The sequence below is a fragment of the Melanerpes formicivorus genome, unplaced genomic scaffold, assembly GCF_026170545.1.
Source record: "Melanerpes formicivorus ecotype bairdi unplaced genomic scaffold, bMelFor1.0.p_v2 SCAF_2, whole genome shotgun sequence".
Lineage (NCBI taxonomy): Eukaryota > Metazoa > Chordata > Aves > Piciformes > Picidae > Melanerpes > Melanerpes formicivorus.
In genome coordinates, this window is record NW_027142354.1 from 59768082 (window position 1) to 59781233 (window position 13152).

The window sequence follows — 13152 nt, forward strand, 5'->3', positions numbered from 1 at the left end:
CAGCAAGATGTGCCTGGTGAGACAGTGGCCTTACGACTCTTGAGGCTGTAGATCCCCCTCAGCTGCAGCTCACAAATTGTGCAGCATCAGCTTGACTTCTCCCTTATCACAAAGCATTTCTGAATACTGGTATGCCTTAGCTCAAATATTTAACCCAACACTCCTGGACAAAGTGGGTCCTCTTCCTGGGCCTCACTGATGAAGCAGCACCACATGTAACCAGCTCCCAGTGACGCAGCAAATGCTCCTGTATGTTCTGCACAGCCTGGGGGCTCTCGTTGCCCCTGTATACCTTGGGCTTCCTTGGTTTTCTCATGTTTGAGGCATCTGGTTTGGAATTTTCTCTCCTGTGATCAGCTTCAAGGCTTCTCTCAGGGCTTGGATTACTTCACTTGAGGTGAGAACAAGAAAGCATTTTTCTGTGAGTCCATGTTATTCTTGCACAAAGCATTCCATGAGCACAAAGCTAGCATATACGTGCTGGTGACCAGTTCCCCAGGGCTTTCTGGGGAAGCTTCAGTCCCTGACATCAGCCCTGACAAACCTCAAACCAGGAGGGGCTTGGTTTCTTCCTAGGAACAAGTGACAGGATGAGAAGAAACAGCCTCAAATTGTGGCAGGGGAGGCTTAGTTTGGAGATTAGAAAAACCTTCTCCACTGAAGGAGGTTTGGAACACTGGAACAGGCTCCCCAGGGAGCTGGTTGAATCCCCATCCCTGGAGGTGTTTAAAGGAGGCAGAGATGTGGTGCTTGAGAAAGAATCAACCAGGTTGGAAATTGCCTGAGATATCATCAAGTCCAACCCAACACCTCCTGACAACTAAAACCGTGGCTTCCAGTGCCACCTCCAATCCTTTCTTGAACACCTCCAGGGACGGTGACTCCACATGGTTTAGCACCTGACAGTGATCAGACTCGACGGCCTTAACAACCTGCTTCTAACCCAACTGCCTCCCTCCCATCTTTCCGCCCAGGCGCCGGCGCGGCCGCTCTGGGCTGCCTCCTTCCCGCGCAGGCGCCGAGGGCGGAGCCATCGCCACGTCTGTGGAGGGTGCCCGGCAAGATGGCGGCGGCCGGTGGGAGTCGTGTCCCGGCGGGCCGCGCTCTCTGCCTCCTGGTGCTCTGCGGCTGGGGCCTGGCGGTCCTCGGCGAGGACGGCTCCGGTGAGCACAGGAAGGGCTAGGCTGGGCTGGCCTGCGACGGCTGGTTGAGTGAGGGGCGGCGGGTGCCTCTTGGCCGCCCCGCCGCTAGTCTTTCAGCGGACTCGTCCTCGGAGCTTTTGGGCTCAGAGGGCTTTGCAGTCCTCGCTGCCGGTGGCCGGCGCTGGGTCCGCCTTGGGGCTGCTGCTGGGTCCGCCTTGGGGCTGCTGCTGGGTCCGCCTTGGGGCTGCTGCTGGGTCCGCCTTGGGGCTGCTGCTGGGTCCGCCTTGGGGCTGCTGCTGGGTCCGCCTTGGGGCTGCTGCTGGGTCCGCCTTGGGGCTGCTGCTGGGTCCGCCTTGGGGCTGCTGCTGGGTCCGCCTTGGGGCGGCTGCTGGGTCCGCCTTGGGGCGGCGGCGGGGCCCGGCCCGGCCCCTCGGCAGCCGGCCTCAGGCGGGTTCTCCTTTTCGCTCTCTGAGGGAGCCGGTCGCTGGCAGCGGCGGCAGAGAGGGCTGTGGGGAAACTGCTGCTCCCTCGGCGGGTGTGCCCGAGACGGGCTCACTTGGGGCTTTTATTGCTGTGGAGATCACTTCCTCTGAGTACTTCAGCCATCAGATTTGCTATTTTGTGCAAATTGTTCCAGTTGTGCGCCTGTTTTCAACCTTACTCCCCTTAATAAACTTAGGTTATTTTGTGGGTTGACTCCTAGTTAAGTCCATTTTCTTCCTCCCACCCCCTTCAGCCTGCAGACTAACTGCAACCAAATGCTGATCAGAAATACATGAGTGCAGGGAGATTTTCTTTGTTTTAAATGGAGTAGGGATTGGACAGTGAAGAGGAAGGGAATTACTGAAGGAAGGGAAGGGAGCTGTTTTGAGCAAGCAGTTCCTTTGTTGCTCGTCAGTCATATCCAACAAGCCAGCTCTGTTTGTGTTGCCTCTTCCTTGGTCTAGTGGGTAGGAATTAATGAAGGATGTGAGACCCTGTAGGAAGCCGACAGTTTTTATCTTCAAAAATGATGAAACAACTTATGTCCAAAGGGAAAAAAAGAAGAATTGTTTTCCTGGCAGTGACTTTTGACCCTACCAGGTGTTTTTATGTACAGTGTTTACAAAGAGGACTGTGCTGCTGGTTCTGTGGCCGTGATTGAACATCAATAGCTGTGTTTGAAGCTGAGGCATCTCTGGAGTCCAAGCACTGCGTTTAACATCATCTGACACTGTTGTGTAACTGTAAACAGTGCTACCACTGATTATGCCAAATATTTTTGGGTAGATATCATAAATCAATTGTGGTGTGGTTGCTAAACTCACTTGTATTGAAACAAACAAAAAACAAAACCAATAAACTTTTTAAAGGAGCAATAGGAAATTATTCTTTCTCACTCTAAACTGCAGCATTATCTGGTGGGAGTCTCTTGAATTTAAGCATATATCCTACAACATTCTTGTTAAAATTAAACTCAGTTGAAGTGTAAGGATCCATGCAGTGTAGTTCTGTAGAAAACATTCTTGTATTTCAAACAATTCAGCTATTTCTCTCTAATACTTTTGTCTGTTTGGTGTAGGTAGCAGTAGGGTTTTACTTGCTTCACTCGTATCAAGTGATAGGATGAGAGGAAACGGCCTGAATAGAATAGAATAGGTTGGAAGAGACCTTCAAGATTATCGTGTCCAACCCATCAACCAATCCAACCCACCCAAACAACTAACCCATGGCACCAAGCACCCCATCAAGTCTCCTCCTGAACACCTCCAAAGATGGTGACTCCACCACCTCCCCAGGCAGCCCATTCCAATGGGCAATCACTCTCTCTGTGTAGAACTTCCTCCTAACATGCAACCTAAACCTCCCCTGGCGCAGCTTGAGACTGTGTCCTCTTGTTGCACCAGGGAAGGTTTAGATTGGATATTAGAAGAAACTTGCTGCTGAAATGATTCTCAAACACTGGAACAAGCTGCCCGGAGAGGTGGTTGAATCCCTGTCACTGGAGATGTTTAAAAGATGCAGGGATGTGGTGCTGAGGGACATAGTCTAGCACCAGACTTGGTAGAATTATGGAAGGGTTGGACTTGATCTTAAACATCTTTTCCAAGCTGAATGATTCTGTGATTCTGTATCATGCCAACTAGCAATCATGAAAATCCTTTTGCAGCTTGTTTTCTTTGTATTTATCTCCATGTATGGAATTAGCTGGCTTGACTCATGAGTGCCGATAAGAATTCTCTAAACTTGTCCTGAGCAAGAACTGAGCAAGTTAGTGTTGATATTCACACTGGTAGTTTCTTCCACAATTAGCATGTTAAATGTAAAGTAGTTGACTTTGAATGTCAGCAGAGAGGCACCACAGTGTCTGGTTCATGCAGCCTAAGTTGAGCCTTCTCTGTTATGCAGTTGGTTAAAGAGCAATTCATGCTGGAGAAGTGTACCATATAAACAAGAAGTCTGTTGTAACTGATCCTCTGTAAATATATGTGTTTCATGAATAACATGGTTCAGTTTCTCCCTTATAATACTTGACTTATGAGAAATTTGACACAAACAGTTGGTTGAAGGCTTTCCAGTGAACCAGGGAGTGTTTAATGAAAGTATTGTTAGGTGTAAAAAAACCCCACCAAACCAAAACCAACTTTCTCAAAAAAACAGCACCAAAACAGTTTTGGCATGCTAAAATACAAGGCAAGCATGATTCAGATGTTGAAATTGTGTTTACCTAAAGTCTAAAATATGTTCTGCGTTTTTAAGGTACCTCCTGATTTGAGTCTGGGAGTGACATGCTGTAAACATGAGTAGTTTGCTTTTTTTTGCTTGTTTATTTGTTGTGGGGGTTTTGTTTGTTTGGGTTTTTTTGGGGATCAACAAAATTTAGCTATTTGTAAACTCCCTCTGCATCTTTTAACCTGCCTCTGGACAGAGAGGAGGGATGATGGACCCTGCGTATGGCTTTAATGCTTACCTTGCTTTTTAAGTAGCACTTCAAAGCCACCCCAGCTCTGCAGAGAGAAATTTGCCTTGGTGTGCACTCAGTGTTGCTGGCTTAATTCATTGTAAGTTTGCTGCCAACATAAGGCTTTCCTGCAGGAGCATATCAGAATGTCCTTCTTCCAGCTTTGTTCTTTAGGCTGTGGTTTATTAGTCTACTTCAAGTTAAGGTTGGAAATCTGTTTCTGTGCCTACAAACTCAAATCAAAATAAGTGCCTGGGAAGAGGTGGTGGGACCTTGTGTCCTGACCGAAGGAGACATCGCAGCATGTTCTCATTTTCGGCTGGTAAAACAAAAAAAACGTGGTGAAAGGCTGAAAACCTTTAACTGCGGGGCAAGCGTTACTGAGAACTTGCTCAGTAGGCCTCAGTATGGTCTGAGGGAGAAAGAGTTTGATTATGGAGAAAATACTGCTTGTCTATGATTCCTCAGCACATCATAAAGCCACAGAGCTCCAGAGGGAGGCTATTTCTCTCAAACTCTGAGTCTGGAAAAACATGTGTGCTTAATTTTTCAGGCAAACTTTGGCATAGTAGCTTAGGAAGTATGTTCTTCCAGGCTTGAATTCCTGTCCCACTGGAGACTGAAGTTGCTGAAGTACAGAAGTCTGCATTTTACATATGAATTCTCAGACATTTGCAGTGTGAAGTAAGCCCTGTTCACCATGTGATTTCTTGTCTATACAGTAAATGCTTGCAGCAATTTTCATTTGTAGCCGGAGTAGCACAGGATGAGTAAGTACCTTGTGCTTAGTGTTGACTGTTTCTCATCCCTTTTTTCAGATGCTGTGGAAGTGGGGATGCTTCAGAAAAATATTTCTTCTAAAACTGAAAATGAAACACTAAGTAAATCCCAAAATGTAACAGACAGCTTACAGAGTATAACCCCAACAAAAAAAGAGGAGACCTCAACAGCGGCTAAAAGCAGTTCAACTGCAGCAAAACCTTCAACAGTAAAAGGTGATTCTCCACCACCCATTCTCTCTCGTCTGGTGACTGCTAGTCCAGTGTCTCATATGGATGTTGATGCTTCTGAAGCGACCAAAATTGAGGAGGAGGATCTTCTAACTGATTTGAAAAACGTAATAAATAGCTCACCGCCTGCCATGAAAGAAATGATTGAGTCAGAGGGAGGAGATGACTATGGCCCTTACGAAATGACATCAAATTCCAGATACAACCCAGACCTGGAGATGCCGGAAGATGATGACTCTGACACCATTAGTAATTACAACCAGATCAAGACCCTTAATGAGAAGATAAAAGATGTTTCTGTCTCAGGGCTGGAAGAAGAAGACGACAGCCATTTCTTTTTCCATCTGGTTGTAGTTGCCTTCTTAGTAGCTGTTGTTTATGTGACCTATCACAATAAGAGGAAGGTGAGTCTGCTGTGAAAAGTTGAGGAAAACTTTGGTGTTGAAAATCAAATTCAATTGCCTTGCACATGGTTTTAGTAGGAGGAACAGAGCTTTTTGGAGAAAGAACTCTTCACTTACTCTTGTGATATGATAAGCAGATAATTAAGCAGATGTAATTAACTAATAAGCAGATCACTTGGTGACACATGGGTTTGATGGGTGGACCACTAGATGGATAAGGAACTGGTTTGATGGCTGCACCCAAAGAGTGCCTGTCAATGGGTCCATGTCCCAGTGGAGGCCAGGGACAAGCGGAGTCCCTCAGGGATCAGTCCTGGGACCTGTCTTGTTCAACATCTTTGTGGGTGACATGGACAGTGGCATTGAGTGCACCCTCAGCAAGTTTGCTGATGACACCAAGCTGTGTGGTGCAGCAGACACGCTGGAGGGAAGGGAGGCCATCCAGAGGGACCTTGAGAGGCTGGAGAGGTGGGCACAAGCCAACCTCATGAAGTTCAATAAGAGCAAGTGCAGGGTCCTGCATCTGGGTCGAGGCAATCCCAGGCACAAATACTGGCTGGAAAGCAGCACTGAGGAGAGAGACTTGGGGGTGCTGGTGGACAAAAAGCTCAACGTGAGCTCTCAATGTGCACTTGCAGCCTGCAAAGCCAATCAGGTCCTGGGCTGTATCAGGAGAAGTGTGGCCAGCAGGTCGAGGGAGGTGATCCTCCCCCTCTACTCAGCCCTGGTGAGACCCCACCTGGAGTACTGTGTCCAGTTCTGGAGCCCCTATTACAAGAGGGATGTGGAGGTGCTGGAAGGTGTCCAGAGAAGGGCCACGAGGATGATCAGAGGGCTGGAGCACCTCTCCTGTGAGGACAGACTGAAGGAGTTGGGGCTGTTCAGTCTGCAGAAGAGAAGGCTCCGAGGTGACCTCATTGTGGCCTTCCAGTATCTGAAAGGGGCCTACAGGAAGGTTGGGGAAGGACTTCTCAGGATCTCAGGTAGTGATAGGACTAGGGGGAATGGAATGAAGCTGGAGGTGGGGAGATTCAGGCTAGATGTGAGGAGGAGGTTCTTCCCCATGAGAGTGGTGAAGCCCTGGAATGGGTTGTCCAGGAAGGTGGTTGAGGCCCCGTCCCTGGAGGTGTTTAAGCCCAGGCTGGATGAGGCTCTGGGCAGCCTGATCTAGTGTGGGGTGTCCCTGCCCATGGCAGGGGGGTTGGAACTAGATGATCCTTGTGGTCCCTTCCAACCCTGAATGATACTATGGTACTATGACACTACTGCCATTTTGTCTGCACAATGACATCTTGAACCAGACATTTGAAATTAGAAAATCAGTTAATTGGTAATATCAGTAATCAATCAGTCATGAACACTGGTAATGTACAACATAAGTTCCAGAAATGAGACCTGAGCCAAGTTGAATGAAGGTAATTAACTAATTTTGTTTCTGCACAGGATTATAAACAGCAAATTAAGGAAGGTTTAACCCCAGATGTCATGGGAACATTCTTATAACTGTGGTAATCCTGGTAATAAGTGTTCACTTTAAGGTGGTCTTTACATCATAACTAATCTTGAGGATTTAACTACAAATGTTTAGGGAGTGTTTAACACTCTTTCCAGTTCACATAGAGAAGCTCAGAGTTGCTGTTTTCAGGTAACTGTTTCATGAGTGCAAATTAATTCTCTGTATCTCAGAAGTGTTCCTTAGTAACACTAAATCAGTATGAGCATGAGGGTAGCGGAACACTGAACAGGTTGCCCAGGGAAGTGGTTGAGGCCCCATCCCTGGAGATAGTCAAAGTGAAGCTTGACAGGGCTCTGGGCAACCTGATCTGGGTGGGGATGCCTCTAGTGACTGCAGAGGAGCATGGACTGGATGACCTTTGGAAGCCCCTTCCAACCCAGACCACTCTATGATTAGATGGGTAGCCTGAAAAATGGAACTTCAGCCCAGGCAGACCCAGTACAGATGCATGCACAGCTTTGAATTATGAGGGAAATGTAGTGCTTATACTTGTACAGAACACTGATTTGGTCAAGGATTTGGGGAACTGAACAGAACGCAGTTCAAAAAACCCCCAAACTTCAGCTTTACAATGCAATGGCATATCTGGAATGTGCCAGGTGTTTATGGGGGGAAATGCTGAAGACTGATTCACCTTTGTGAATTTAACTTCGAGGGAACATAGAATGGTTTGGGTTGGAAGGGGCCTGAAAGATCATCCACTTCCAAGCCCCCTCCCATGGGCAGGGACACCTCCTACTGCACCAGGCTTCTCAAGGCCACCCTGGCCTTGCACACCTCCAGAGAGGGGGCATCCACAGCCTCCCTGTGCAACCTCTTCCAGTGTCTCACTATCCTCACTGTAAAGAATTTCTTCCTAGTCTCTAATCTAAATCTGCTCTCTTCCATCTTAAAGCCACTGTTCCTCATCCTATCACTGCAAGTCTTTGTAGAAAGTCCCTCCCCAGTTTTCTTATAGGTTCCCTTCAGGTACCAGAAGTAGTAGGTGATAAAAATTACCTTGCTTTGCTCCTTAAGTAAAATAATGCTTGTAATGTCATTTGTGTGACTGAAAAGCTGTCTGTGGATACTGCGTTTTAGCACTTGCAAATAATTTTGGTAGCAGAAAATGCTCTTAAGTACATTGATAGTGGCATATATTTGTGTGAGACAGCAGTCACATTTATTTAGATTCTCCTTTTTCTTTCCCTGTTCTCACTTAAACCACCCTCTGTGATTTCCTCTTTGCCCAGTACAGTTGGTTTGCGTAGTTACAGTGAGTTCCTAGATGATGGTGGTAAGAAATGAGACTGAATGTGGTGGACGTGTAACAGACTTGAAATCAAATTGTTTCTTTCTCTTTCAGATCTTCTTGCTGGTCCAGAGCCGGAGGTGGAGGGACGGCCTCTGCTCTAGGACAGTAGAATACCATCGTTTAGATCAAAATGTTAATGAAGCAATGCCTTCCCTGAAAATAACTAATGACTATGTCTTTTGAAAACACTGTGATTTCAGTTTGTTGAGCTTACCGCTCTCTGCCTGCCTGATCATGTAATGACATTCAGGTATTCTCAACATCCTGCTTGTCCGGAAGTGAGGTGTACTCTCTTTGACCTGGCTGTTCTTGAGGTTAAATCTCATGGGACATCAAGGGCATGATACATCTGTTTGCTACTTTGGTCAGGTTTTACATCAACTACAAAGACACTGAGATTTAAATTAGTGCTCTTTCCATTCATTAGGCATCGTCTCCTCTGTCTGCAGCAGTGGCAATACAAAAAATCACCACCAAACATTTTAGGGCTAATAAATGAATGACTTTATCATCACTAAATCAAATGAACGATCTCTTTGGTATTCAGTTATGTGGCTTGTAAACATAATGACTTTTTTCTGTGCTTAAATCCTGATGCTGCAAATCTTTCATCTTCGGTCTTTTGGGTTCTGTTTTCTTGTTGCATAACTTGAGCCTGGTTTAGGCAGAATAGCAAGCCTGGCAATTTCATCATTTCTCTGTGTGTCCATGCAGTAAATAAATTTAAAAAATAATGACATATAACCCATTTTGTTTCAGAAGTTCTCATGCATTTCCTTTAAATGTTCGAGGTCTTCGTGCAAGTACGCAGCTTCTTGACAGTTTGTTCAGTACTTCTGGCTGTTTCATTGTCTTTGTAATTAATGAATGCAAACTAAGCCTTTTTGAATAATCTTACTAAAATAGAGTTGACAGTCTATACATCAGTGCTGTCTGTTGAATTTTAAGGCAAAGGGAAGTCAGTTATGTGGGTTCTGTTAAAAATGGTAACGTGAGAATGATTTATTTTGTTCTTCTGACCCAGGTAACAGGCAGATGAAGTGATGGTGTGTGGGGCTGCCAGTCTGGCCAGCGCACCCATTTGTAATCCTAATTTAGTGTAAAGCAAGTTACTGGTAAGGTAGGTGTTTGGGGTTTTGTTTTTAAACCTTGTCTTTTGTACTACCATTATTTATGTTTTCATGAGTTGTAAGATATAAAATCTTAATTTTCTGTACATTCTGTTTGTGATTTAGTTTTCAGACTGAGAAATATATAAATAAGGGTGAATCAGGACCGCATAGTTAATGACTTGGCATTCAGGTAGCTCTGTAACATTTTGAAAGCATCAGATTTACAACTCCTGGCATGAAGAGTCTGAAGGCATGACACTGTCTTTCAAATGAAGTGCTAAAAGTTTGAAATCCTACTGTTCGATGTGTTCATTTTATAACAAGAAGTAAAGCACAAAACACCCCAGAACACTTTTCTTGCAGTACTTTTCATCATACTTGGACTTGTATCCCTTAATATTTTGAATAAGGTTTTAAAAATAAATGACAGTAATAAACTTGTGGGTTTTGTCTTAACTGTTTCACACTTTTCTTCAGAGAAAGAGCTTGGGAGTGGACATCCAGTTCAAACCCATCTTGTCTGTGACTGGTTAAATTCACTCTGTAGGGGATGTTTGGAGTTTGCTTTATGCTTCTGGGATGCTGTGTACGGTAGATGGCAAGGCTTAGCAAAGGGCAGCAAAGCTGGTGAAGGGTGTGTGGAACAAGTCTTCTGAGGAACAGCTGAGGGAACTGGGATTGTTAGTTTGGAGGAGATCTCATTGCTCTCTACAAGTCCCTGAAAGGAAGTTGTAGTGATGTGGGGGTGGTCTCTTCTCCCTAGTATCAAGTAATAGAACAAGAGGAAATGCCCTGAAGTTGCAGCAGGGGAGGTTTAGGTTGGAGATTAAGAAAAATTTCATTGCTGCAAGAGCGGTCAGGCACGGGCACAGGCTGTTAAGGGAGGTGGTGGAGTCACCATTCCTGGAGGTGTTCAAGAAACCTGTGGCCATGGCACTTCAGGACATGGTTTAGTGGCCATGGTGTTAGGTTGATGGTTGGACTTGATGATCTTGCAGGTCTTTTCCAATGTGTACAATTCTATGAAATTAAAGTTTTTAAGATGTAGGAATTAAGTTTTTCAACAAGTAATTTTTCACCTAAACTGACTTATTGGTGATTCTTGTGGAAGATGCTTGAAACACTCACTTGAAGATAGCCACATCATATCACTTTGGTCAGGATCCAGAGGGAAGGGTTACTTGGCAAAGCTCCTTTACGATGTTTGAATGCTGGGATTGGAGAAGGAGGAGGGTGATGGTTTTAGACTAGAAATTTAACAGCTTCCTGCTTAAACACGTGCATAAAAGGTGATTTTCACAGCAGGGCATCTGTGTTGCTTGTGTTCCCTTTCAGCCTGGTACCTCAGCCCTTACGCAGACACTGCATGAGGGAGTGAGGAAGTACCCATATTAGAGATTCCACTTCAAATGTCATTTCCTCTTTAAACATACCCAGTGCATCAGGCCAGGTACTACTTTTCCAACCACCTGACTGTAGCAGCTAGAACACTGTTCTAAAATATGTAGGAAAGTCAACATTGACCTAAACTAGAAGAAATCATTTACATTTTGTTGATTTCTGGCATTTGTAGATAGTTACTTATTCCATCTTGGATGGCTGCCAAAGCTGTGGCAGCATAGTTCAACTGGTTGCCTCAAAACCAATCTAAATGTTTTTCCTTACAGTAACAATGTCCTCTTTAAGGCTGTATGCTAATATATTGGTGGAAAAAATCTTGCCTTTCCCTCAAATAATTTGTCCTTGTGAAAAGACTGGCTGTAGAGAGAGAAATTCATCAGCTTTCCAGCTTCTGAGCTGTTCCTTCCAAAACTGGACACAGTATGGGCAACCACTGGAACAGGCTGCCGGGGGAAATGGTGGAGGCCACATTCCTGGAAGCTTTCAAGGTCAGGATTGATAGGGCTTTGAGCAACCAATGCCCCTGCTTAGTGCAGGGAGGTTGGACTGGATGACCTGTAGAGGTACCTTCTAAACAAGTGCATGCTATGAAATGAAATTAGAAATTGGTCAGCTGGCACCTCCAGCCTGGCTGATGACGGAGCTGAACAGCTGTCAGCACACAGCTATGTCACACAGCGCGGTGCAGGTGAAGGGCCTGAAAAACAGTGACTTTGACACCTTGTCAAAGGATGGTTTTGTATCTGCAGTAGCCCTGGGATCGTTGCAGGGAAGTGCCTCGGGTAGTTGATAGGCTGTTCCCTGACATCACTGATGGATGGGGAAAGGTTTACCTTGATCCACTTTTCTAAGAGCTTCAGCAGCACCGGGAGAGTGGAGCCTGTGTCACCCACTGCTCAATAAGAGAGCCATTTGCTGAGGAGGCAATCGAAATTCAGAAAGTGCTGACAAAGAGGCAAGGAAAAGCAAGCAGACTTGTGTCAGATCTTACCAGCGAGACATGTTACAATTAATTTCTTCACTGAAGAAAAGAATCCTTCTGACATTAAGGTGAATTATGACTTCCATCACTATTCTGATCAAAGGAACAAAGTATTCCTGAAGAGCTTTCTATTTAAATTTCTCCAGATGAAAGTTGAAGCTGTTTATGTAGGCTCTTCCTCATGCTTGGGTTTTGTGAAACAAGGAAAGAAAGAATTATCAGGATAGTTCAAACAAATGATTTGTTTCACTTTTCCTATCCAGGAAACCAGATATTTAAAAATATTTATAGTTTAATTTTCATTTAGCACCAGTGCATATTACTCAGCTAAGTCAACTGTCCTTGGCTGCTGCTAGTTGTGTATGGGGTGAAGAGAAGAAGGTTTATCTGAGCAGGGTAGTTTGCCTGACAGAATATCAATTTGCAACATGGAGATGAAAAAGGGGGCTCTCTCTTCAATACATGCAAATGCTGCAAGAAGAACAGGGAAAAGGCATCCTGCTGCGGCTCTAGCTCAGACACTGTTTGTATTAGAAGACGCGGGGGTGCTGAGTTCAGTTCTGGACTCCTCAGCACAGCCAGGGACCTGCTGGAGCAGGGCCAGAGGAGACCACAGCAATGCTGGCAGGGCTGGAAGCCCTCTGCTGGGGGGCCAGGCTGAGAGAGCTGGGCTTGGTCAGCCTGGAGAGGAGAAGGCTCCAGGTGACCTTGTGGTCTTTTGTTGCTACAAGAGGCCAATCAGAAAGTTGGGGACAGACTTCTAACAGGGCCTCTTGTGACACGACAAGGGGTGATGGTTTGAACTGGAAGAGATTCAGATGGGATAGGGGACAGGGAAAAATGTAAGTATTGGTGTGAGGCGATCCGGAGACCTCGTTTTCATCTAGAGAGTGAAGAATTGGCTTTACATGTAAAAAAGACTTTGAAATGCTGCCCCTGTGCATCCTCTATTTTGTAAAAGCTTTTAGAATTAAAAAAAAAAAAAAAGTCATATAGGGGCTTGAAATACAAATACAGCCTGTGTCTATACAAATTGAAAATAGTGGCGTGTGTGTGTTGTGGTTTTTCATTCGAATAGCCAAACATCTGAGCTGCTCCCCACACCCAGGGAGTTGCTCAGTGCTGCCCCCGCGCGTGTGATGTCTGCACTGCGTTGCTATGGATGCAGCGCATGCGTCCTAGTGCGGGTCTGTCGACGCCCACATGCCAGCGTCGCGAGCGTTGCCATGGATACAGCGCGGGCGCCATGGTGTGCAGCGCTGCGTTCCGCGCTTTGGGACAGGAATTGCCACGGAGAGCCCTCGTTTCGGCATCTGACTGCCTTCTGTGCACCACTCTGCCTGCGAGCCG

The 13152-nt window shown here is 45.7% G+C and overlaps 1 protein-coding gene across 1 annotated transcript; it reads left to right on the forward strand.

Annotated features, from left to right (window-relative positions):
• Positions 1 to 1030: 1030 nt before the first annotated feature.
• On the forward strand, positions 1031 to 9856 carry CUNH5orf15 (chromosome unknown C5orf15 homolog). Its single transcript, XM_068163616.1, has 3 exons — positions 1031 to 1163; positions 4902 to 5497; positions 8359 to 9856. The coding sequence occupies exons 1-3, from the start codon at positions 1064 to 1066 to the stop codon at positions 8488 to 8490; spliced, it is 828 nt and encodes a 275-aa protein (XP_068019717.1). The 5' UTR covers positions 1031 to 1063; the 3' UTR covers positions 8491 to 9856.
• The last annotated feature ends 3296 nt before the right edge of the window (positions 9857 to 13152 follow it).

Excerpts from the sequence above, each read along its gene's own strand:
- CUNH5orf15 (XM_068163616.1), top strand. The coding sequence starts at position 1,064 with ATGGCGGCGGCCGGTGGGAGTCGTGTCCCGGCGGGCCGCGCTCTCTGC. Across the intron at positions 1,164-4,901 it reads CCTCGGCGAGGACGGCTCCG|ATGCTGTGGAAGTGGGGATG; the intron begins GTGAGCACAGGA and ends CCCTTTTTTCAG. Across the intron at positions 5,498-8,358 it reads CCTATCACAATAAGAGGAAG|ATCTTCTTGCTGGTCCAGAG; the intron begins GTGAGTCTGCTG and ends TTTCTCTTTCAG.